This window comes from Heliangelus exortis, chromosome 2, assembly GCF_036169615.1.
Source record: "Heliangelus exortis chromosome 2, bHelExo1.hap1, whole genome shotgun sequence".
In the NCBI taxonomy this organism is placed as follows: domain Eukaryota; kingdom Metazoa; phylum Chordata; class Aves; order Apodiformes; family Trochilidae; genus Heliangelus; species Heliangelus exortis.
In genome coordinates, this window is record NC_092423.1 from 67,657,450 (window position 1) to 67,683,681 (window position 26,232).

The 26,232-nt window shown below is 42.8% G+C and overlaps 1 protein-coding gene across 2 annotated transcripts in view; it reads left to right on the forward strand.

Annotated features, from left to right (window-relative positions):
• SLC22A23 (solute carrier family 22 member 23) overlaps positions 1-26,232 on the forward strand; it is a 113,356-nt gene that overhangs the window by 62,717 nt on the left and 24,407 nt on the right. For both annotated transcript variants that reach the window (XM_071736529.1, XM_071736530.1), the window contains exons 4-5: positions 15,454-15,622; positions 21,291-21,418. In XM_071736529.1, coding sequence (XP_071592630.1) covers positions 15,454-15,622; positions 21,291-21,418 — 297 coding nt within the window. The remainder of the gene's footprint in view (positions 1-15,453; positions 15,623-21,290; positions 21,419-26,232) is intronic.

Genomic DNA, 26,232 nt, shown 5'->3' on the forward strand with positions numbered 1-26,232 from the left:
TAGCACATAACTGAGGATATCTCCAGATACTGTGGACCTCTAGTCTCTTGCTGGAGAGTGAAACAGTGGTTAAAAGCTAGCTTGCAGCTAAGCAACTTTTTTTTTCTTCATTAAAAGGTGGTTTTCTATTTCACCATCAGTGCACTTGTTCTGTGAAATGGATGTAGGAGGAAGAGCAGACAAAGTAAGAGGACCCTTCACCTCTTACTGTCCTGAGAATTTGTTGTATCTGCAATCTCCCATCCTGCTGGGCGATTGCAGTGTGGCTTGAGCTGCTCCTGCAGCTGTGAATTCCAGAGAGAGAGCAGTGAGCTGGACCTCTGGGAGCTGTGCATGCTCCAGGCTCAAGCGGACCCTGGCACCTTCAGCATTGGGACCTGCAGGACATGGTGTCTGGGTGGTGGAAGGTGGTGGAAGCAACCCTGCAAGAGCCCCACCAAGGAAATTGTGGGTGATGCAGTCAGCCCTGCTCGCTGCAGGAAAAACTCTCTGCCCCTCAGAGCTGTTTCCAAGGACTTGCAAACAAACCTTCAATCCCTGTAAGGGAAGACCATTCTTTCTTGAGTCACTCCCTTAAGGTGCTTATTTAGCTAAATGTATAATCTCAAAGGAAATCAATTTCCTAAGATTATTTTTCAAGTAACAAAGAAGTATTTTGCTGGTAGCAGGGAACATAACATCAGCTCAGGTTAAATTAGAAGACATTTCCAGACCAGAAGCCCATGGTGCTTGTTCTTCACTCACAGGTACCTATATAGTCCAAGTGACGGGTGTCTTCCTCTGCATTAGAATGAGGACTGCAGAGTCCCACATTTCTTTCACAGGTGAATTCTGACTTATTCAGGTACAGGTATCCCAAGTAAAATAAAAACTCTTAATGACAAAGGTCATATAAGGTAAAAATAACACTGTGAGTTTTCACATGTCAAAAATCTTGAATGTGTTATGCTGGTACATGGACACAGAGAGGAGTGGTGGTGATGGTGATTTTGTGTGCAACAGGAGCACAGTACATACTAGTCTGTGGCCCTGGCTTACCCTGGACAGAATTTTTTTCCACTGAAATGGTGATTCTGGGGGACAGACTTTATTGATGTATAGAGTTATTGCAGCATTGTGGGGCAACACAGCACCAAGTAACTTTACAAGTGTTTCCCTCTGAGGTTCTGGCAGGCTGAGCAGCAGATGTCTGGCACCTTGCACACTTGCAAGCAGGTCAGGGTGTTGGGGCACCCAGCACTTGTGAATGCCCGGCCTTTCCTCTCCTTTGGATGAGCGCTGGAAAGGAAGTCAGCTTATTTAGAAAAGGCATTTTTTTGTTTACTTCAGGCAAGAGCTGGAGAGGAAGTCAGTTTATTTAGAAAAGGGGTTATTTTGTTTACTTCTATTGTTACTCCTGGTAGAAATGGCATATTCTTCCTTTTGTGTGAAGCATCTGGCTAAATTATAAATGGGAGGAAGTGGATGAAGAAATGGCTTAGCTGAATTGCTGTTTATTGAGTAATGTTGTAGAATTTCCACTTTTTATGTAGGAAGACCTCTTAAAATAAAGAAACAGTGGCAAAACCAGAAGCCCCTGTTCTTGAAAACCTGAGCATAACCTGGCCCTGGGGCTAGGCTGGTGGTCCACAATGAGAGGAACAATGCTGCAGATGGGAGGTTCCCCTTCTTGCCCACAGTCAGCATCTCTTCCCATTGCTTGGGAGCCACCAGAGCAGCCCCAATGCCTGGTGGCCCCAGCCTGAATTCCAGGTTTTTCAGGATTTCCAGCTCTACCCCTTTATAGATGAGAAAGCAGTGATTGAATATTCCCTGTGCCTGGAGAAGTCCTGCAAAGGGGCAGGGATGTGTAGAGAGACTTGCTTGCTGTTCCTGATAGCCTCATTCAGGGGCTTTCTCCAGGGATCTGGTCACCTCCAGATAGAGAGAATGGGCAGAGATTTAGTGGGGTCAGTGGTCACCCCTGGGGCAGGCACTCCAGGTGGGACCCATGGGCATTTCCTCAGTCTGTGATCCTCACATCTCAGAGTTGGAATTTCCTCCAACCCCTCAGTCAAACCTGAAACAGAAAAAGATCTTTTCTTTTATGACTGCACTTTGAATAGTGAAAAATAAAAATAAAACCAGTAAAGCTGTTCTGTTTTTCTTTCTCTGGTTCCTAAGTTGCATAATATGCGTATTTCTCTTAGATACATGATGGTAGCTTTTTAGTTTGTAACTTTTCTTTCTTTTGTAGGACCTGCAGGGCTGAACAGTTTTGGTCTTTATTTGTTTGTTTATATCACTCTCATGTGTTATTTCTCTTCATTTACTTATTTATTTTTGTCTTTGGCTCAGAATTCCACATGCATCCCAATGATGTAGCCCTTTGAGCTTTAGCCTTCATTGAGCAAACAACAGAGTTCAGTATAATAAATATGACTGGGTTTGGCAGCACTTTCTGCAGGTCTTTTATATCTGAAGGGTTTACAGCAAATGTCTTTAATTTTTTGTTCTTCAAATTTTATTAGAAACATCACTCAGCAAGACGAAGGAGCTGTTTATATTTTCTCTGCTTCTGTAAACCTGCATATAGTGGACATTAATTTTGATTTTTCAAATTATGTCTCCACTTTTTTTTTTCCCCATAAGAACAGATCTTAGGGATGTAGTTATGCTTATTTCTTATGCAAACCAATCCAGTCCCTAGGACATTCCTGTGGTGCTCATGCCAGAGGGGATGTGTACCTGCAATGCACTCAGGTTTGCTGTGTGGCATCAAGTGCTGGGGCCTGCACTGGGGAGGTTCTGGTGTCTGAGCCCTGCTTGGGGATGTGAGAACCCCATATCACACTGGGCATGGCAGGGTTGGCCACAAAGCCATTTTTCCCATCACCTGATGTTTTTTCTCATGGGTGGAAATTTTTGTCTAGTTTCCCACAATTCATATAAGTGGTTGAATACTGTTACAAAGCAAATTGATGTCTGAGCTGGAAACCGAGCTCAGCTCTTCTACTTTTTTAGTTCAGCCCTGTCTTTCTTATCTCTTTACTGACTCTGCAAGAAGACCCAGAGGAAAACTTGGAAACTATAACTGAAATATTTCTGCTGTGTCAACCAATGGAGTGATTTGTTCATAGTCAATGTGGGAAGGAAATCTGATACCATGACCTGGGGACAATCAACCTACTTTGGTTCCCCGCCCCACCGTGGTCACCATCTCCTGCCACACTTCCTTCCTCTCCCACCCCTACACATCTCTCTATTGCTACAGAAGGGAGACAAATGTGGGAATTTTTTCTGATGCTCCCCAAACATGCCTTGCTCCTCTATAATTGCATGTGTAGAAAGTGGCACCTAGAACTTATATTCTAATTTATGTACTGGAAGTAATTTAAGTATAGCTGCACAAATAAAAGTGTGATTATCATAATGAAGAAACTGCTTGCTCTGTGCATTTATTTTCAAAGTAAGCAGCAGAATTTACTGGAGAGATACCCTCCCAAAAATGCTCTGAGTTGAAGAGCATGACTGTATTTAGTCATACCTGGGCAAGGTGATTTCTACACAAAGCTCTGCCAGCTGGTTTCCTAGCCAGTGTTGCCTCTACCCATCAGTTTTGCCTTTGACTTTACACCATACAGGTGCAGTGAAACACCACTCAATAGGAACTGCCATTTGAAAACCAGAGAAACACAGAGATACTTAGAAATTGGTAAGGAAAGGTTAACAGTCTTTCATCTCGTAGGTGCATCTTGACAATTTTAGCTGTAGTTGTGATGTGTTCAAAGTTTACTAATGTTGTAATCACAAATGAAATCCTCTTCTGTGAACTGCAGCTGGATTCTTTCCAAGGATCTCAGTTTCCTTTCAATGTTGTGTTATTAATTAGCTCAGCTATTCATTCTGGTTTTATTTGGAACAAATCAACGAGTGTTGCTGCCTCTGAACTCTTCTGTAAGAGACAGAAGTTTTCTTGAAAGAGGTCTTTCAGTGAAGAAAAGCAAGTGTCCTCTGTGGGAGGATGGCTTTTGCTGGGGGAGATGGGTGTGTATTCCCAGGATGCTTACTAGCCTCCATAGAAGGAGGATATTAAGAAATGTGAGCTTTCTCTATTTAAAAGTTATTGCAAAGCAACAGGAGGTTTTCCACCCATTCAGCAGAAATATTTAGCTCCTCGCACAGTTTTATCAGGATATATTAGTATTTTACCTTTGTAAAGCTACGTATTATTCTCATCTGTGTGATACTCTTGAACAAGCTAACCATTTTTCAGGGTTGATCCTAGGGAAACTTCTAATCCTAGTGAATGCTTTTGGGTTGTCTGGTTTAGTATTGCACGACATCTGGCAATTTACATGGAAATACAAGCTGCTGGAGGCATTATAGTGCCAGTTGTCCTTTATTATTCTTCACCCTCAGGTCAGGCTTTAACAATTCAAGGAATTTTTGTACTTCAGAGGAAAAACTTTCAGAGAAGGAAAAGATATCAAGGAAGATATTTAAGGAATGTTTAAGCTTTGGCAAGTCTGAGATCATTTTGATTATGTATGTGACAGCAGCACATGAGCAAGGGATGTTCCACTGCACCCACCTCTGTGCATGTGCAACTCCGGGTGCTGCTCTCCTCAGGTAACCTTGGCTTGAGACAGAGATGTGCTCAAAGAGGGCTGGAAGGGGATTGCCTTTTCCCCAAGTTTTCTGCTCTCTCGTTGAACTTGTTGAAATATGCTCTTTGCTGCAGAGCTGCCCGTGAGCCAGACACCAGCATAGCCCCCCATATGATGCATTCCTCATGTGCAGAGTGGTGGAAGGTGTCCTATACAGCATACAGTGCATGTATTTAATATAAAGAATAAAAGCCTGTAATTAAAAACCTACTTCATTTTGACTGAAAATTATGGTAACTTTAACAGCTTCAGGAAGCAGGGGTTTTTCCCAAGATTGGATATCATCTCTTTTTCACTTCAAAATTAGTTGAATGAAAGGAAATCTTAGAAGAGTTAGAGTTGGAAGGGACCTTAAAGATCACCTGGTTCCAACCCCCCTGCCTTAGGCAGAGATACCTTCCACTAGACCAGATTGCTTAAGAAGCCCATCCAACCTGGCCTTGAACACTTCCAGGGAGAGGGCAGCCACAACATCCCTGGGCAACTTGTTCCAGTGCCTTACCACCCTTATTGTAAAGAATTTCCTTCTAATATCTAATCTAGATCTCCCTTCTTCAAGTTTTAAACCAATACCCCTTATCCACTCTACACACCAGTGCAGAAAGTCTTACTCCAGCTTTCTTGTAGTCCTCCCTCAGGTATTGGAAAGCTTCTATAAATCTTCACTGGTCTTTCCTTTTTCCCCTAGGTTATGTATTTTTCCCCTGTCTTTTAGGGGAATGTTGCTTGGAAAAGAAAAGCCTGTTGGGAAATGGAAGAGGAAAATTGATACCTGTACTACTACTAACTGTGCATTGTCTGCTTTTGTATCAAAAGCAGTTTTCTCACCACCTATATACTACCATAGCCTCATTTTTGTTTCTGTATTGTCATAGGTTTGAAATTAGAGGAGATGCAACCAGAAGCCATCCTGCATGAGCCAATTCCAGTATAATTGGTTGCATGCACTGCTCAGTGTGGTCCTCACTTATCTCATGGGTGTTCCCATTCTGTCAAACTATCTTTGCTGTCCCTGGACCCATGTCAGGTTTGATGCTAAACTCCAAAAACCATAGGACTATTCATGTGAAACTCGCCCTGTTAGTTTGAGCAACACTTATTCAGTGAAAGCACCCAAAATAAAACAGCTTATTGGCTCTGAATCTCCCAGTCTCTGCTTTCAATATTCACAAAACAAATATCCAGAGTGTCTGGCATAAAAAAGCAAGGACACACCAGGGAAGAAATGTTTGACAGCTCTTTACAAGGATGCTTGCTAATTGTTTTTTATTAAATGTCTGCCAGCCTTTGGTGCATTCTTTCTGCTTGTGCTGTGGTGTTGCAGGCTCTCCCTGATGCTGGTGATGCAACTCGGGTCCTCTGAAATGACATAGGGTTCTTGAGGGCATCACCCAGATTTTCACTGATTGCTTTTGACATCCGAGGAAGGTTAAGGAAGGAAAAGGGACTAAGGGCTTTTGCTTTTACAATTATGTCTACGTATATATGCACATGCCTACGCATATATCCTGTGTGTACACACGCGTGTTTATACACACGTGTGTATGGGTTTACAACTGTATTTTTGAGAGTTTAATAACCAGCCACCAAGTAGCTCGCTTAGACTCTGTGCATGTTAAGCGTTCAGAGGGCTTGTTAATAAGTTAACATAGCTAAAGAAGCAAGCTGTGTTCTCTGGTGTGTGGTGCATCAGACAAGCCATCCTCCTTTAAGTCTGAGGGAGAGTGTGCAGGGCAGATGGTGCTTTATTAAGACCCAGGGAGCACCAAGTACAGTTGCTGGCCCACTATTTAAAGGTTTCCTCTGTGCTTGTCTTTTCTGCTTGGCTGTGAACAGCTCGAGGCTCCCCTGTCATTCTTGTTAACAATAGGCAGTTCTGCTGGGAATATGCTCAAATCTCGGGCTCAGTCCAGCAGCATGACAGCAGTGGTGAAAAGCTCTTACTTGTGGGACCATCTCATGGGGGATCAATGCTTGGGGAGAGGGAGGTTCTGTGCTGCCCTGGTGCCTCAGCGAGATGGGAAATGTGTAATAAACCTGAAACAAGACGTTAGGCTGTTGTTTTTTTGTGCTCACCTTTTTGAGGGCCATCATCTGTCTGGAGATTGGAAACAGGTTTAGAAATAGCGGCTGTTGGAATACTATTTGCCACTTGATTAATTAAGATACTGCCGTGCAGAGTTGTGGCTATTGGATTTTTTCTCTGTTCTTATTTTAAGTGCTTACAATATTGTTTAAAAATTGCTAACAAGTACAGATGCAGAACCCTTTCATCTGAAATATCAAAGGAAATTAGCTCCTCTGATACACCTCAGAACAGTTTTTGTTGCAGCTGCTCTCATTCATTTCTGTCAAAAAGATGCCAGTCATGATTTAGATGCCTGCCAAGAGAAAAGGGGCAAGCTGTTGTGAACAGCAGAGGTGTTCAGTTTGCAAAATATTTCTATGATGGGCTGTGCATTTCCTTTGGAGAAAGCCACCTTTTTGGAACAAGGAAGAATCAGATAGCTTCCTGTGCAATCTTTAGGTTTTTTCCAAAATAAACACTGACATGAGTTTGGAGAGTCCGTTAATGGAAGGGCAGGAAATTATAGACTGGAGGTAGAAGAGAAATTTTTTTATATAGTTAATGTATATGAGGGTGTCCCCTTTTTAATTGCACATAGATGAAGTAATCTTTATTCTGAAATTAGCGTGTTCTGTATCTACCAGCTTCTTGTGCTCTTTGTCTCTGCTTTTTAGTTGTCCAGGGGCATCCTCCTGGTTTTGTTTCATAATGCCGTTATCCACGTACAGGAGCTGTCATCACATATATCAGTGTTGGCTGGGAGTTGCTACGTGGCAGCAGCAGAGATGCTGCCACTTTCCTCTGGAGGTAGGATAGATGACAACTGCAGTGCCACAAATGTGATTTAACATTTCTTTGTTTTTATTACTTTGTGAATGGCAGGCAGGCTGGAGCATTAAAGGTTTCTTACGCAGTTAGCCGTCTGTTCTATAAGATGTTGTTTGTCTTGTGCAATATAAAATGCACCAAATACAGGGACAACAGGATGAGCAGGGGAACGAGGCATACTCCCTTCTCTGCCACTGATGCTCCCTGGGAGCCAGCTTGGATCCAGAGTGTGATTGCAGCATCCCTGTGTCCCACGCAGCAGCCGGGCAGCCTCTGCTTGAGGTCTCTCCTGTGCCTGGAGGAGCCGAGGTTGCCCTTGGCTCTCTGTGGTGAGCAAGCCTTCCCTCAGGAAGGGGTCTGCCACATGTGCATCATGCCCAGGTGGTCCCCAGCTCTTGCAGTTGCATTCTTGGGGGGTGAGTGAACACTGTATCGAACCTGAGCTGGCTTCATATACAAAATACTCCCAAAATACTCTGATACAGCTGAGCAGTATCGGGCCTGAAATAGGGTTGGTGTGCTACTCATTTGGATCTCACAGGAGAGAGGTGTGTGGAAAGTAAAGAGAGGGAAGGTTGCACCTTATGTTTTGGTTGGTTTGGTTCTAACAAGAGGTGTAGGTGTGTTTACTTTTTTTGTGCTGTGCCTCTCTATTCAGGGTGTAGTGTATCTAAAAGATATTTTGCCTAGCATCAATTTTAGTGCTGTCCTGGTACTTGTCTACAAAGTGAACATTTGATCTAGTTTTAGTAAGAGTGATATCTTTTCTGATTAGATATCTATCTATCTGACAGCTCCCTCCAGTAAATGTGGAATATCTGTCCTGGTCAGAAGTAAAGAGTGGCACTGCACAACTGGTGAGGTGTCACCCTGGCTGCCTGCCCTGGAGCAAGCCCAAGGGCTCTGTCAGCTTGGGTTATGTCAGTGCAGGGACGACTTATTTGACACACATTGGAAGTGTTAATTAGGTATAAATGGCAGGCTAGTGTGTGCTTTAAGAGCCTCTCACCAAACCTGTGATGCATAGAAAACTACTGTTGAAGGAGCACCTCTACCACTTCACAGGTGTATTTCAGAGTAACTTTTGTCCTGCTGTGCTGTTGGGAAAAAATAATCCTATTTTTCTCACTCGACTACTGGAGGTTCAGTCTATTACTGCTCTCTTTGCTTGGCAGTGGATTGGATTTCTCCAGATGGGAAATTAAATTTTTCCTTTCCTTCCACTCTGTCTCTGTCGTGTGGTCACATCAACTGGTAGTTGTCTGTGCCCTGCAGCACACGTGATAACCTTTCCTCCCGTGCACTGGCTCATTTGCTCTTCTCCAACAGACTATATTTAAAAGTGATGCTTCCTCCCTTACTTCTGGTGACAGCAAAGGTGATCGAGAAAAAGTGCTTCATGTCTAAACTTAGCCAGGAGCAAGTGCAAACTTAATGTGGGCCATTTCAGCCAGCACTTATGAGAGGTGCACAATAGCCCCTGGGTAGGGCTTGAAGTTCTTAGAAGTTTATGTCTTAGTAATTGAAATTTGGATATATATAAGCAGTTGTGCTGGGTTTTATTTATTCCCCTAGCAGCCAACTGCAATGTAAAGGCCTGCCTGGGAGTAATTAATAGTTTCTGCTGCAATTGTGATCTGTTAGCTAGCCACAAGCCAGGCTGAGGGCTCTGTTATGCTAGGATTCTCCAGTGAGGAGATGATCTGTTTACTGTGGAGGACAAATCCCACGGAGAGTGACGGAGGAAGAATACATCCCTGAGGTTTGAGAAAGCTTGGTGGGAATTGGGAAATATGGCAGCAGGGTCACCTCCCAGCAGTGTTCAGGATTGCTGTGACAGGGTCGCCAAAGCTTTTTGTGCCAAAAGGGTCAGCTCAGGGACCACAGTGATGGAAAGTTCTGGAAATTTGAACAGCTTTGAAAACTTAAGTTCCCTGGGATTTATTTCTCTCCTTTTGTGCTCTGTTGAAAAGCAGAGTCCAAATGCACAATCCTGTCTTCAGGCCACAGCCTGTGCTTTACTCTTGACTGAGCTGAGCAGCTGCTGGGGCTGAGAGGCAAACCTAGCCCTGGTGCTTTAGGTCGCTACCACCACGGGGAATTTCTGGCATCCCACATTTTGCACATAACACTGTGTTTCCCGAGCTTTTCTCTGCTGAATTGATAGCATGGGTTTTGTACATCTGAGTTTCTTTCCTCCCTTTTGGAATAGGAAAACATCTTCTGGGGTCCTTGGATGGAGGGAATTAAGAGTGTTGGGTATATAGTAATATGAGGGAAATATTACTATAGTAAAAAATTATATGTTACTATAGTAAAAATTGTAATTTTTTTTTTTTAAATACGAAACTCTGAATATGTATCTGGAATCAGACCATCTCCTTGGGGATTTTTTTCAGCAGGAATGCTGTTGCCCAGACTTAAGGTACTTTGTCTTGGCAATTTTCTCCAAGGGATACTCCTATATAATTATGGTCTTGGTGGCTCATAGACTGAGACTGGGTGGGGAGAGAAAACTGCAAAGGCACAAAAAGCAGTCAGCTTGTGGTTTCTGATGTAGTTAGCACTTGGGTTGCAGTGCATGAATTGCTTTGTGCTTTGGGACTGGAGCTGGGTGAGTGAATGCTGGAGAGTAATTTAACCTCTTTTTCCTCTTGATATATTATTTGCAAATTACTTACAACTTTTTCTTTTTTTTTTTTTTCTTTAAATAAAAGTATTTGCTGTTCATCCTTGTGCAAATATCCTATGAGAATAAATGTCAGCCTTTGAAGACAAATGAGAGGGTTTCTGAAATCTGAAGCAAGTGATTTGTTACTAGTGCACTAGCATAAGACCAAGTGAGAAAGGATGGGATGTAGGCCTCAATCCCTTCATGGTGATGACAGCTCTTTCCACAGCTGCAGGCAAAGAGGGTGGAAGAGTGGAGCCAGCTGGGGAAGGGAGAAGACAGCACTGCAGATGTCAGGCCATGACATACTTAGTTGACTTTAACTCCAGTTCCCATCTTCTTTGCAGAAGAGATTGCCTGAAAAATTGTTGTCAGCCTGGGGTTTTCCCACCCCACTGCCAGGGAGAGAAGCTGATCCAAAATTGATGTGCCCCTTGTCACCAGTACCAGTTGCATTTGCTATGGGTATCCTGCTGTTTGACCTCTGGTTTTATCATGCCTTTCTCTGCTGATGCCCAGGGACAGTGGTGGCCTCCAATGTGAGGGAGCAGCTTTGCATGCTGCAGGCCTGAGTGGCATTGCAAAGGCTCTTCCCACATCTCCCTCCCACAAGTGAGTCCGTGTGCTCACAGTTTCAAGGATGGCAGGGTCATGCCATGAACCCTCTTGTCCCATCTGTGTGTCTCATGCAATGCACTGGTGGGAAGAGTGCCCTGATTCTGCCCTAATTCCCTCTGTCATCCCATCTGAGCTCCTTTGTGGTGTTGGGATCTTCCTAAATTTTTCCAGCCATGCAGAGGTATGTGATGGAGTCCTGTCATTTTCTGTAAACCCTGCTTTTTTGGTCAGATGCTGGGGACAATTGATTGCTAGTGTGGAGTGATCTAGAGCCCTGTCATCTTTGCAACCTATTTTTAGGCTTCTGATAGCTGTAAAAAAAGTAAAATCTTTCAGGACTAATGACTCTGCAAACAGTACAAAGCTGTGTTAGGGTCTAGGATGTACTTGATCTCATCCACCTATGGCCTGACTACAGAAACATCTTCCTTTCTGCCCAGTTCCCTGGGGTCTTCAAGGCACACCTTTTTCCAGACGAGGAAACTCTGCTTGCACTGGTTAAAGTTTGTTATAATTGTAGCTAATTAATTAACTGATGTTTATATGCAACTCCTTTTTGGCAAAACCACCAATGTGCTTGCTGAAGGACCTCCCAGCACTTTGTGTGCTCTGTAGATGGGTCTTCTTTTCCCTGTGAAGGCTTGTTCATGTTTTCCCTGCTTTCTGACAAGAGTCCCAAAGGACTGCACCCCAGGGGGAACACAGGAGGAGTGAGGGAGAGAAAATGACTCTTGTTTAAAACCCTGTAATTTCAGTACTTCAAAAGTCTGCTCAGCAGATTTAATTCTCTCACGGATTATATTCATATATGCTTTCATACCCCTGCACTCACAAGTACTAAGGTGTATGTCCACATGGTCTGGCCAGGCTCAGTTATATAACACTGAGGCAGTGACTCCTTCATCCTCACCACATCCCTGAGGTTGTTCGTGGCAGGTAACAAACCAGTTTGAGATTGCTTTTTGTACCCTTTAGGAGTTGATGTTTATAATCCTTCTCTTTGTTGTTTTTCCTCATCTCTCATAATTCTCAAGCAAACCTAATATATTTCTGTTCTTTTTCTCATAGTCTTGATACTTTATGACTCCAGTACTGTTCTTCATCTTCTTGATACTTTATCTGTTATTCCTCTTCCATTTCAATGAAATCACAGGCAGAGTGCAATTGGTACAATGGGCGTGGGCCATCCCTTTAGCCTGGACTTGCCCATCCTTCTAGTGCCTGCTGGCTTGCTCTCACACCCTCATACACACACTTAGGCTTTTGCTCTGTCTTTTTTCATCACCACTTTTAATACTCCTGGAAGAAATTGCTGTATGCAGACTCATGGAGTGACATATCTGGCCTCAGTGCTGTTTCTGCCATGCCAGTCACGCCAGAATGTGTCTTTGCACATCGTGCTTGTAGTACTGGGGTTATTCTGAGTGCATCTAGCAGTCCCCAGAAATGCATGAATCCCTTGTGAAGAGGAGGCGTAGTTCACACGTGCTCTCCCTGGGGCAGGTTTGCTGGCTCTGAGGCTGCTGAACATTGCTTTGGTCATTTCTGTAGAGGAAAAATGTACAGAATAGGCTCCAAAAAGAGGATTTCTACACTTTTTTTCAGAATTTCCCAGCCAGAGACATGTGCCATGCAATGAGTCTCATATGTTCAGTATCTCACGATGCCTGCAGGGACCATGCCTGCACCACGTGTGTGGTAAGGTGACTGCTGGGTCACACTTACAGTGTGTGCAGCAGTTCTGCCACGGGGGTTGGATGGATCCTACTTCTGCACTTGTGGTGTCCTCTGTAACTGGGTGTCTATCGACAGTGAGAAAATCTGTCCCATGTCCTGGGCTCTTCTGATTTTACTGCCCAAGTACTGCTTTGCATAAAGGTTTCAACTTGCTCATATGAAATTAAGCATCTGAGTTGGATCTGCTGCTCTGACTGTACTGCTTAGAGGAAAATGCTGCACAAGGAAACAAAATCCTTTCCACACCTGTCTTCCTACCCACTCCAGATTTTCCAAAGAAGGCAAACAGACGTACTTGGGAGTTTTTGGTACTGATGGTAATTTCCATGATTTGTGTGCACAACAAGAGTTTATGTGATTCTTGATGCTCTACTAAATAGTTGAGATGAAAACCTTTTCTCTGAGTGGGGGAACCGGAGCTTTCTTGCTGGATTTGCCACAGGTGGATAAAGCCATCCTCTGCCTTGTAGTGATTTTGTAGGAGTTGGTAAATTATCATGCAAACTGGGTGGAAATTGTTGCAGCTGTAGAAGCTTCATTCATGGGTGCATCACAGCACCTGCATGAGCATCAGCAGGGTGGGGGGAGCCTTTCCTGGTGCTGAGGTAGAGCTGCTGTGGTGGGTGGCTTTGCTGGTAGAGGAGGGAAAAGGTTGACTGACAGATGCTTGCTAAAAACTGCAGTTCTGTATCTTTTATCATATAAAATTGATGCTGGAGATGTTGGAAAGTCAGTAGGCTGTCTTAATATGTTGAACATTTCAACAGAGATGTGGTGTTTCATACATATGGAGCGCCCGCAGATGTCACTTGAAAGTCATTCTCACTCAGCTACAGCAGAGACTGGTTTTTTGTCTTCTCCAGCTTTTAGAGGAAAGGGCAAAAATTGCTTGTGTGTGTGATAATCCAGAGAAAAAAACGGATGCTAAATCATCTCTAAAGTTATTGTCTTTTTATACAATGAATAACTGCTGTATGTGCAGTTTTGTACTATGCACCAGTGACTTAATAAAATACAATTTCGTTATTTGGACACCTCTTTCTGACTTTGTATAAAAGTTGTTCTCTTGCTTAATTTTTTTAAAATCTGATACTAACCTAAGCAATGCAATTGAAATGCCAAAACCTTACCTAGCTAATGCAGACTTCCTGTTTCTATAGCAACAAAACTTGTCCTTGTACTTAATGAAGGAATACTGGAGTGTGAGTAACTGGGTCCTTAAGGTTAGAAAAACAAACAGAACCACTTTATATTGGAAGGTTAGAGAAATAAAATGAAAGTGAACTCTTTGCATAGAACAAAAAAAAAAAATTGCTGTGGCTTGGGATACTTCATTAGTAAGAATGAAACCATATTAATGTTGTAAGGAGCTCTGTGTTTTAATGCTGTTTTCCTAATTAAAATATAAAAGCCTATTATGGCAAGTGAATGTCTTTGTGGGTTGTTGTTGTTGGTTTTTTTTTCTTTTCCAAAGCTGCTGTGTTTGTGGTTGAGCTAATGAAAATTTGGGCTGCTTTGCAACAGATAGAGTTTCCTTCTGCATTGGCAGAAATCCATTGGTACTTTTTGTCATAGGCTGAAAGAAGAAAAAAAATTGTAGTGCTTAGTCCTACTTTTGATCTAGGAGCTAGTTCCTGGTCAGCTAGTTTAAATTTGTGTTACAGCGATAAATGCTGAACAAGCTACAGATGAGAGAGTGAATGAAGGAGCAGCTGATGTCTCTTCCTATTGTCTTATAGCTTTTCAATTACAATTTTAGCAGCTGTTAAATTCTAATTTAAAACAACGCTAGGAAACATCCTGAGGAAAAGCAATAATGCTGACCACAACTTAGCATGAATGTTTCCAAGGCTATGTTTCTGTATCAACATGGCAATAAGTACTACACAACATTTGTGGCAGGTTTATTGTGCTTAATTATTAATCTGTAGAAGTGGGCAAATAGGAAATACAAAATAGGAGCTTCCATTGCAATCATCCTGGGGAAAATATTGTTTGAATATATTTTCACAAGGCAGTCCAATTTTTCTTCTATTTCACTTGTGATTTTTCTATGTTTTGGGGTTCTTTTTGATTTTTTTAAGCTGTGTATCTGATAAATTCATCTTCATTTCTGAGGGCTGATGAAGGTAGCCAGAATTCAGAGCTTATGGAAGCTTTATCTCCTGAATTCACTCATCACAAGGCAGCTGACACAACCAATGGTGCCAGTGGTGGTACTGAATTGCCCCACAGCAAAAGGAAGGATGGAGAACAGGATAAGACAGATGGAAGGCTGGTTCCTTTGAAAGTCGATCAAGATTAGTTATTGCAAAAACAAAAAGCAAACCCAGAAACAACCCATTCAGCAAAATCCAGCTTGAAACTGGCTGAGTTGTAGCATATTAAATGCTGGGCAGGTGGCATCCCATATGGGCTGGGAGCCTTTATCCTGCTGTGAGAGCTGTGCTCTTCTGGCTCCCTGCAAACTGGCTGGAAAGGCATGCCATGTCTGATAACCACGAAAAGGCTCAACCTGAAATCTTCTACCCTCCATTGCCTTTAAAAAAAAAAAAATAATAATAAATCTTAGAACTTGTTAAAACAATTCCCTGGGGAGCGACTGATTGAAAGTTGACAATTAGGATACAGCAGGTCTGCAGGAGATGCAATAGGTGTATGGAAGTTGAAGTGTTAATGCCATAGCCAGCTGTTAATGGGCTTCTCTGTTGCTGCTGGGGTATTTGAAGCCTAAATACATGAAGAAACAAGATCTATGTGCAAATGCATAGCTTTGGCTGAAAGTCTTGAAGGACATTAACTCCCTGAAAGTCTCATAAGTTGTTGTCTAGTTGCCTTTGCTGGGTGGGGACTAAAGCATTTGGATGTTCTCTGTGTTTCAGGGATAGAGCTCTGTCCTCCTGGGCACCGGTTCATGATCACTATGGTGGCAAGCTTCATCGAGATGGCAGGGCAGTTCCTCATGCCAGGGCTGGCTGCCCTATGCCGTGACTGGCAAGTCCTCCAGGCAGTCATCATCTGTCCTTTTCTGCTGATGCTGCTCTACTGGATGTAAGTATTGCTTCCTTGTGTTGGGTCAAAGACAGCATGAACGCCTAATGTTGGACTTGGGAGGTGTTTCGCTGTTGGGAAGTGTGTGTGCTTCACAACAGATAGGAGCCTTTCCCTTTGTTTGTCCTTTACTTTTGGAAAGATTTAGCTTTGAAACAAGAAATAACTTTATAATTTGAGGGGGATGGTGGACCAGAAGCTTAATATGAGCCAACGTGCATCAATGTGTGCTTGCAGCCCAAAGAGCCAATCGGGTCCTGGGTTGCATCAAAAGAAGCATAGATAGCAGGTTGAGGGAGGTGTTTTTCACCATCTACTCTGCTCTTGTGAAACCCCACCTGGAGAACTGTGTCCACTTCTGGAGTTCCCATCTTATCAAGGACATGAAGTTCCTGGAACGTGTCCAGAGGAGAGCCACTAAAACGATGAGAGGGCTGGAGCACCTCATCTATGAAGACAGGCTAAGGAAATTGGGGTTGTTCAGCCTGAAGAAGAGGAGGCTCCAAGGGGACCTTCTAGCAACCTTCCAAAATCTGAAGGGGGCCTTTTTACATGTGTGTGTAGTGAGAGGAAAAAGGGAAATGGTTTAAAGCTTGAAAAGGGGAGATTCAGGGTAGATATTAGGATGACATTCTTTGCTGTGCGGGTGGTGAGACACTGGCACAGGTTGCCCAGGGAAGCTGTGGCTGCTCCCTCCCTGGAAGTGTTCAAGGCCAGGTTGGATGGGACCTGGAGCAACCTGGGCTGGTGAAGGGTGTCCCTGCCCATGCAGGGGGGTTGGAACTAGGGTGATCTTTAAGGTCCCTTCCAAACTAAACCATTCTGTGATGCTATGAATTTGCTGTAGCACACTGAGGTTATGTGCTGCAACATGGTGGAAAATCAGGAGAGGGTCCTCTTTGACTGAGCAGCAAGTTTACTTTGCTATGATTCTGTCTGTCACTTCCCCTTTAAAGATGAAAACAGTTATTGAGGAGATGCATGTTAGCCTGTCTGTTGTCAGCTTGTGGCTGCACAGCCCGATTTTCCCTTAAAACCTGTGCTGTGGTTCTGGGCTGTTCCTGTTGGTGTGTTTGACCTGGGTTTGCCAAGCTAGGGTGAAAATAACGTGTCAGCTCTTGTACAAGTGCACTTGGGCATCTTGTGTGCTTGAGGTAGCCAGTCCTGAACTACACTACCTGCTCAGTTTTCCCAAATTAGCACACACTGTGCCAAAGCCTGGGTGGCTGGCCTGTGGCAGGCAGTGGCTCAGGATCATTCCCACAAGGATTCCTCTCCTCTCGGCTTTTCTCACTCCTCTCTGCCTGCTGCACCAGCAACACCCTGGCATTGGTACAACTATCCTGAGGGAAGTAGTGTGGCCCTTGCCTTGGGGATGGTGCCAGGTCCGTGCTGACCAGAATTTTAGTAAACCTTCCAAAAGATCTATCTTTATTGTTCTGTCTTAATAGTGACACTCAGTGGCAGCATAACACAACAGAGGCTTATGAGAAGTGTTGTGCAAAGCCGTAAGAACAAAACCACACTAGATCATACATTTTAAAGATATATTATCATGACTAAAATTTTTTGTTGTTGTACACTGAGAAAAATGTGGGAAAAGGCCACTGCACTGTGAAGGACCAAGCTGATGTACCAGTGGGGGACCAAGATGCTAACTGTAATGCCTGGCCAAGTTGCAACATGTAAAAACTTGTGACAATGTGTAAGAGTTTTTAACAGTTATATATTTTTCTATTGATGCATGAAGGCCTTACAGAGTTTTTCTGGGTTTGTGGCCATAGCCCTCAGTGGGGATTTCTTCGCTTGTCATCAAGGTAGACATGCCACAGCTTGGGCTGAGGGCAAAATGCAGCTGCATTTTCCAGGAAAAGTTACAAGTCCTTTACAAGATGGTGGCTTTATTTTTTTCCATCCTGTTTTCCAGCATGCAGCATCTAAATAGTCTCATCTTGTCAGTGTTAATCTTGGTGATGAATTAAGCTAGAGCATTCTTGTTAATGTACAACACTCTTCTCTCAAACCTGCCATATGTTAAACACATACAATCATGTGCAGGTCTACTCCAAACCTCCTACTGGGGTCCCTACAAGCTGTAACAGATTATATCCACTACCTTATAGAACCCAATGTAAAATATAACGTTTACAGATATTTGTGTCCAAAAAGACAGTGTGACAGCATGAAGATGCCTAACAAACATGATAGACAGCAAGGGCAGCAGAAACCCCTCAGCAGTCTTCTGGAGGTTGGCATGTTCTCCAGGTGGCTGAGTTTTCATACATTCCTGTTGCAAGGCTGTCCCTGAGTGACATTGAAAGCAATAGGAAATGCTAACATTGATTTCCTAATCTCCAATAGCTTTGTGGCTTTTTGACTGGGCAGGACAGGCAGACCATGCACATAGATCCTCCTTGTACAATGTGTGATAAGACAGCTTGATAAATAGTGGTAATAGCCAAAGTACCAGGGTTTGTATTGCCTGGGGTTTTTTTAATTGCAGAAATGGACTCTGGTTAGGATGCCTGTTTACTTATACTGATGGTACAGTATGCACTTTTCTCTTAGGCTTTTGTCTTCCATCTGTTGCATATTTTCTGGAAAGTGTTACTGTTTTATTATCTCTTTCCTTTCCCTCTTCCCCCATCATTGTGCTGGGAAACAGAGTGTGGGCCCTCAGCATATGTTACAGGTGAAGCAAGGAAACTAACTGATTTTCAATAAAAGAAGATCTGGAAAACTGCATTGCTTCTTAATTTCCCATCATGTACCCAAAGCAGTGAATTCAATAACAGACACTGCAGCAGCCCGTGTGCCTGTACAGAGCACTTAGTCCTTCCATGCTGGGGCTTAACCCTCTCCCATCTATAGATTTGCTCTTCTCCCAGCTGTGTTCATGTAGTAGCAGACTATACTGTCCCTAGAAGGTGGATGGCTGAGCAGGGCAGGAAGCAGAAGCTGAGCATGGGTGGGAGGAAAGGGAGAAGCAACAGATTTGTCTAGGAGTGATGGACTGGTAGACTGGGATGCCTGCAATCTGCACAGCAGATGCCTTTGCTGAGCTCTCAGGTTGTTCTCAAAAGGCAGAGAGGCACCCATTAAGCTGGCGATGAGCACAGGGGTTGATGGCAAGCATATAAAAACAACTTAATCGAAGCTAGGCTCCTTTTAAAGTATGTGAATGCGTTAAGGTCATAAGGGAAGAAGAGCTCCAGAAGAGGCATTATTTTCTCTCACTTGGAAGCAAGAAGCTCCTGACCATGCTATAAAGGTCAGCAAAGGTGTCCATAATCTGAAATAAACTCTTGATGTACTCTAACCAAACCAAAAGAACTGAAAAGGGGTGAGCAGTTCTTTTCTGGTGTTTTTAGGTAGGATTTGTCCTCACCAATACAGGAAGACTTAATAACTGGGGGTTTTGTCCTGGGGCAAACACTACGTCCTTTGTGAGGGCATGGGTTTGCTTTGCTTCTACTCAGGATCATATTTGCCTTTCCAGTTGTGCATGGTCCATGCCCAGCCTTCTTGTTATCAGTGAAGGACTCTTCTCTTCTCTTAGGATTTCTCATGCTCAGGATCTTTGTTCCTGGTGTCCTCCCTCCTCACCCATCTCCTCTCCCAGGCATCAGATATGTAACAGGAGGTTTATGCACACTGCACACTCCCAGCTCTTTCCTTTGGCTGCAGAAGTTTGATCCTTTCCTCACTGATGCAGGAGTTAGAAGAGTATCAGGCAGGTCTTCAGTCAGCTCAGCCTGGGGGGACTGAAAGCAATCCGGGGCACTGCCCTGGGCAGAAAAGTATCTTGGCTTCCCTCAGTATTTTGGGGTTTGTTTGGTTTCTTTGTTATTTGTGGGGTTTTTTGCTTTTGAGTTTGTGATGGTGCTTGGTTTTACAACAGCAAAGACAACAGTAGATGCAGACAAGTGACCCTGGGCAGCAGGATCCATGCTCCACAAGTGAGCAGCTTGGGTGGCTGCACAGAGATGGGGCAGCCTGCTCAGAGCAACCCGGGAGTTCCTAAAGATCTTTAAATGAACCTCCTGCTGCTCACACTGCATAATGGAGCAGCTGAAAGGCATAAAACTTCAGCACTTCCAGTTTGAGAAAGCTGTGGGAGCTGGAAGGCAGAGGCTGCGTTTGTCCCTGCAGTGCCATTCCTGTGGCGCTCCGGCTTCACCAGGAGTGGGTGCTCACTGCAGGGGTTGTCATTTGGGACCTGTAAGCAAATCCTTCAAAAAGCACAGATTTTAGGCTAGAGGCTGTCCTCTGTCTGGAGCCAAGCTTGGAGAGATTTTGCATTCACAGAATTCTTGTTTTTTCAAAACATACATTTGTGTTACAGGACTTTTCTGCAGATGGCTGTGCTAGAGCATCTGTGCAGCACCAGTGGTAGTAAATAAGCTGTCAAGTTGAATAGTTGCCATCATGGCTGTTATATATTTTTATTGCCTGATATAATTTCCATTGCAGTCTGCCTGACTTCTCTCCTTCTTTTTTTTTTTTTTTTTTCTTTTAAAAAAAAAATTATATAAATAAAATATCTAGAATGGAGGTCTTACTAAGCTGTCTTTCAAACAGCATCAGCCTTAAAAGACAGTACTATAATGTTACTATCTGGTCCTCTGCTTAAAAGTAAAAGAACTGAGGCAGATCCACAGCACAGGTCATTGCTTTGGGGAGGAAATTTGAGGTTTCTTATACCGTTGAAGTTAAAAATAAGCACTGAATTTGTTCTTAGAAAGATCTTTTAGAAGGTTAGTGAAAATGAGGCCTAAACCAGAAAGAAAAACAGGCTTGTGGTCAGGTCTGAAAGTTTCAGATTTCTGGTTTGTTTTGTATTGGGTTTAAGATCTACAAATTTCTTTGGGGTTTTTGTGAAAAATAAATTGATATGAAAAAAAAAAAAAAGGGAAGACTGATCATTTAAATTAATAATTCAAGTGAACGTCAGCACTTCAAAGAAACAATGAGGTAGAAAACTTTTTTAATCATGTTGTAACTGTGTATGTATATGTTGTTATGGGGCTCAACTAACGTAATATTATCTTTACTAGAAGAAATTTTTAGAGCAACAGCTGAATGCTTTCTGGAGCATACACAATACTGACCTGTATAAAAAAAATGGCTTCAAGTCTGCCTATGTGGGAGAAGATTTTTGACATGTTTAAAATTTTAAAAATCTGTGCCGCTATAATCATAAAAAGGAATTCTTCTCTTTCCTCTCTCCATCTTTACCAGAAAATCCAAATCATTTCTGTCAGTTATTTTCCTTCTTTGGTCTGAATTACTATGTGTTAACTGCACAGCTCATTCTTTCCCTACTTGGCAGCGAACGTCTATTGCAGACAGTGCTTCCTCCTTCTCCTGGTTCTCTCAAAATTGTGTTAGCAGACAGAACACCTCTAATATGCTATAAAATTCTAACATATCCTACTAGCAGGTGATAGAACAGTTCCTGTATCATTTATGAACCAGTGTAAAAGAAAATATCTTAAATTTACACATTCTGAATATTTTTTCCCTCTCACTTGTTTCATAAGTGATTCCTCTGCTCTTTGTAAATACTTATGTAGCTCATGAATGGTCAAATGAGCAGTTAAACACTGTCAGTTCTTCCTCTGCCAGAAACCTGGAAGCGACCCTAACCTCTTTTCCATCTTTGAAGTGTTTTCCCAGAGTCTCTTCGGTGGCTGATGGCTACACAACAGTTTGAGGCATCCAAAGAACTGATCCTTCAGTTCATGCACAAGAACAGGATGAACACGGAAAGTGACATCAAAGGAGTGGTGCCTGGTGAGTAGGACAGACAGCTGCAAATCACACTGCTCTTCTCTAAAAGCTGCACATGGCATTGCTGCCCAGAATCAAATAATCTATTTACTGCCTGTAAAATCATCCTCTTTGTTTGCTCATTCATTCATTCATTCATTTTGCTTTCCTTGAAAAACCATTCCAAACTCCAGCTCTGTGTTTTAAATTACTCAGCCTGTTGAACAGCCCTAGGAATTATAGGCTCATCTTGCAGTGCCTTCCATATGTCTTTAGAGACATCTCTCAAAGAACTTTTGCCATGGCTGCAGGGCATACCTTCAGCACTCTGTGCCTCTTGAAGCTGCTTTTAAGGAAGCTGCTCACTGGGATCCTGACTGTCATGCAACACTGGTTTTGTTGGTCTGGAAAAGCAGCAGCACTCAAGCCCCAGGTTCTAAAGCACCAACTCCATGGCAAACCTAAACCATGTTACAGTTTCTCTTGAAAGTCTTCTTCCAAGAGCCATTTTGCTCTCCTGCATCATCTGAGTGATGCTCTAGGCATCTGGGGGGCTGCAAGCAGCAGCAGTAAGGTGCAGGTTTTGGTTGAAAGTCTAAAGTACCCTTTCTTTGGTTTGCTGATGCTTTTAGAAAGAGCTGATTCTTATTGTCACCAGCATTGTCACTGAAATAGCTGTGCTCCTGTCTCAGTGCTTTGCAGAAGAGGCTGTGTGTGTGTGTGTGTGTGTGTCTCTCATTACAATACAGGCAGAAAGTTTGTATCTTTATCCCTCCAGTGCATCTGTCAGATTTGTTTCAGGCTCCCCTTTTCCTTCTCACAGACCTCACCGTGCCCATAAATACCCATTTTGCACTGTTATTTGCAGCTTCTATCAAACCACCCCCTGGTCAGAAAACAGTGGAAATGGTAGGGGTTTTTTCCACTTTTCCAAACCTTGCCTGCTCTGATCTTAGGGGCTGCAGGAAGACCTCCCCCAGTAGCTCTGCCAGGGTTAGGGCCAATACTTGCTGCCACAGGGTTAATTGTAGCTTCAGAAGACACTCCATCCAGAACAGAAAAAATGTCACCCTTTACATCAGTGCATAAGGAATGAAGGAGTTTTCATCAGTCAGGTGTGAAAATGTGGTTTGGGCTTGTGGTATTCCTACCCAGGCCACTGCTGTGATTTTTGGTGCAGATCGGTGTTAAGTAGTTAGTTTGCACCTGAGCTGGTTGTCCAGAGTTACAGTTCTGGAATCTGCATTGCACACAAGATGGCTTTGCAATGTAAATGCCATTTTTCTTAGGAAATTTGAAAAAGATGGGGGGTATATGAGCCATTATTCACCTGGTGATCTCCATCATCCCCACCTACTTTTTGCAGATCCTCCCTAGAATAAGTAGTAGGTCTTATAGAAAACCCATCTCTGAAGTAATGAAATGTCTCATAGTTAGACATGGAGTTTCCCAACCAGTTCTAAAATATGATTTTTCTCATCCAGTCAACTTCTTGAATTTGCAGGTGAAACTTTGTGCATTTTAGGGGAAAATACAAATAAATTAGCTGAGTTTCATGAAGGAAAATTATAAAGGTGCAGTTGTGTGTCAGAGGGATTTATTTAAGCTATATATAATGATATTGTCCATGGAGAAATTCTAAGTATCAAAATGGCTTTGTGACTATTATTTGTGGCTGATTACTTTTTCCAGCAGTTTCATGGTAGGGATACATTCCATTTCCTGTGGAAAACAGTGTTAGTCCATCTTAATGCTATGGTTCTCCACCTGCAGATACATTTAGATGTAGGAGTTGTCAGTACATTGCTCTTTACACACTTCAAGTGACACAGAATGTGGTAATTTCTGTCTCCTTGCTGATACTGGATTTGTTGGGGTTATTTTTGGGGCTGTTGTTTGGGTTGTTTATTATTTCTTTCCTTCCTTTTTTTCTTTAAACTCTCTGCATTCAGACTTTTTTACTTCTGACCCAGCTCTGGAGGGATGCTGCATTTCTATAGGGAGAGAGAAAGAGAGGAGCAGTATCAAAGGATGAGATGAACTTAACTGAAAATTTTGGAAGGAAGGGCTTTCATTCTGGGTACTTAATAGTGTTGATGGTCTGAGTGAGGACAGGAGAAAAGTAGAAATCCCAAGTGAAAATGCAATCAAACTGCAGGCCATGTGTCTCCCAGAGAGTCTGTAAGCAGGATAAAGCATTTCTTTGCTTTTATGTATTAGGATCACAATCACCTTGTTGTTGTAGCAAGGAATGGGTAAAAAGCTGGTACTTGCCTGGGAGAAAGAAGGTCATTGAGCCTTGATACAGACATCCCCTATTTCCCCTTGACTCCATTGTTGAGCTTTCCTATCTGTGTAGAGCTGGTTTTGTTTGTGATTTGTTTTATTCTTTGTTTTCCCTCTGAAAGAGCTGGAAATGGTTTTGCTGTAGTTAGAGGCCATTGTGTTGGTTACTTCTCACTGCATCGTGGTAACAGCCTCCTTTGGCTGAATTAGTCCCAGTACATTCAAATTATATACATCTCACCTGCAGTCCCTTCAAGCTGGAAACTCCACTGTAATTTTGCTTATACATACCAGTCAAATCAGTGTATCCTGTATAACAGATCATTACAGGGGTTACAATAGTTTCGTATGTACCCATTTTGGAAGACGATACAAGTTCGTAATAGTAGCATTCAGATGGGCGAAATATTTCTGGAATGGAAGAAAATGCAATTTTGAATTGCTGTCCAAGTAATAAACAGGCTTGTTTTCTCATCTGAAGAATCACACCATCCCAGTTGCCTTCTGAAAGCTATTAATATACCTTTTGGCTATGCCACCCATAGTGGAAAGTGCCACTAACCTACCATAAGGCCGGTTTGCTCCATAGGTTGGTGGCTCACAGTCTGGGTGGGGAAAAAAACTGAAATGTAAAATATACCTCCTATTTTTTAATCAATCCATAGGGTGAGATTGTTTTGCCAGTACTTTTCTGTGGAAAATGCTGCTAAAGAGAATAATCAGGCATCTGGACAGTGGTCCAGCTGCACTGGAAAGGTCCAGCAGAAAATCAGCAAGGCTGGTTGATGGGCAGTGCTCAGCCAGCAAGAGACTATGCATGGGAAACAAATTAAAGTGAGACAAGGGATGGTGATAGGAGTCCAGAGTGTTGTTAATTAGCATCGTGCTTTCCTTCTCAGTAAGCTGCCCCAGGGGTGTAATGTAGGGTCTCTTGTTGGCTGCAAAACCACAGGAGAGCTGAACCCTTGACAGCTTTAAGTGGCTTTATTTTTGATTGATTGGTGCGTCTTGTGGGTTTTTGTCAGGAAAAATTAGCCTTCATAATGAGATTTTTTGTTTTATGTGGTCCTAATTTCTTCTTTAATGCTTAGGAAACCTGAGTATGCTAATTATACCTGGTTAAATCATCATTTGAGTCTCAAAATTTCACCAGTTGGCTCAACACTTTGCCCTCTTAGAAATAAAAGTTTAGATTTATTTTTGTATCAGGGGAATTATTTTTACTTAACTGCATATTGATATGTCATTTGTGAAACAGGCTTGGTAAGTTTCGTTGACAAATATTTGAAAATGTTATCCAAGAATGTCAGCTTCAATCATGGGCAGATGAAATATTTTGATAAAATTAATTCAGTGCTGCCAGCTTCTCCAAAAACTTCCCCATCTCTTCCCTTTTCCCCTGTGGAACAAGAAACAAGCATACATTTCAGTGCAGCTGCAGGACAGTAATTTTGACCCGAGTGAATCAAATGCTAAGGAAGCTTGGAAATCTTCAAGAACAAGAGAAAAGTGTTTAGGGGAACTGGAAATCCCGAAGCACCAATTCTCTTACATCTTTAAAGGCATGTTATTTAAATGGCTTTCCTTATTGTGGTAGGATGCATCCGTGTTGGGTGAAGGGTCTGTTTGGTGGCTGGAACAGATTGGCTGCTACAAGGTGATCTCTGCTGCACCCAGCCCAACCCCTCTCCCCCCCCCTCCCCCCCCAGTGTGTTTGGGTGTGATAGGGCTGTGTGATGGGGCTGAAGCCCTATCAGCAGTTACCTGAGTGTCAGACTTGATGCTTCCATGGAAACCCACCCTTGTGCTCTCCTTACCTTTCCCTGTGGTGGGAAGCATTTCAGATGCTCCTTCACAGAATAATCACTGCTTGACCTGGCTGAATAACAAAACCCCCTCTTTGCTCATCTCTAGATGAAAATTGGAGTGGACAGACAGGTTATTTAGTTATTACTTTGCAAGGTTCTTTTCTCAGCTTAGAGAAATAATTTTGGTGTCATTACAAAAGTGGCCAACAAAGATCAAGCATCCAAGCAGATGCAAAGACTTTAGCATGCAGGACACGTGGTGGAGTGGAAGAAGGGGTACAGTGGTGACAAGTACCATGTGTGCGTGTATGTGCGTGGATTGCAGTTCCTCTGTGGTTTTCAGAGGCTTTCCTCTTAGTGAAAAAAAAATAAAAATCATTCACCTTTCTTGCTACTGAGCAACATGCTGCCATGACTTTTCTTTTATACATAAGCTAGTTTCATGTTTTGTTTTGCTATATTTTTTTTAATTTGCTAGACCTGAGGCTTGGATATGTGTACTTGCATGCTTTCTTGTTTTTTTTTTTTTCCTTGGGTAAATAGTAGAGAGAAGGGTGAAAAAGCCCTATGTCTGAAAGTCATTCTCTTTCTCTAATAGAAGAGATTACCTCTCCCTACAAAGTTCTTTTCATGTCCTTACAGCAATTACACTTAGAACTACACTACTTTTTTAAAGCCTATGGTGGATGAAGAGCCAGGTGTATTAGTTAGAGAAAGAATGCAAGTTCCCTGGCCCCATAATGC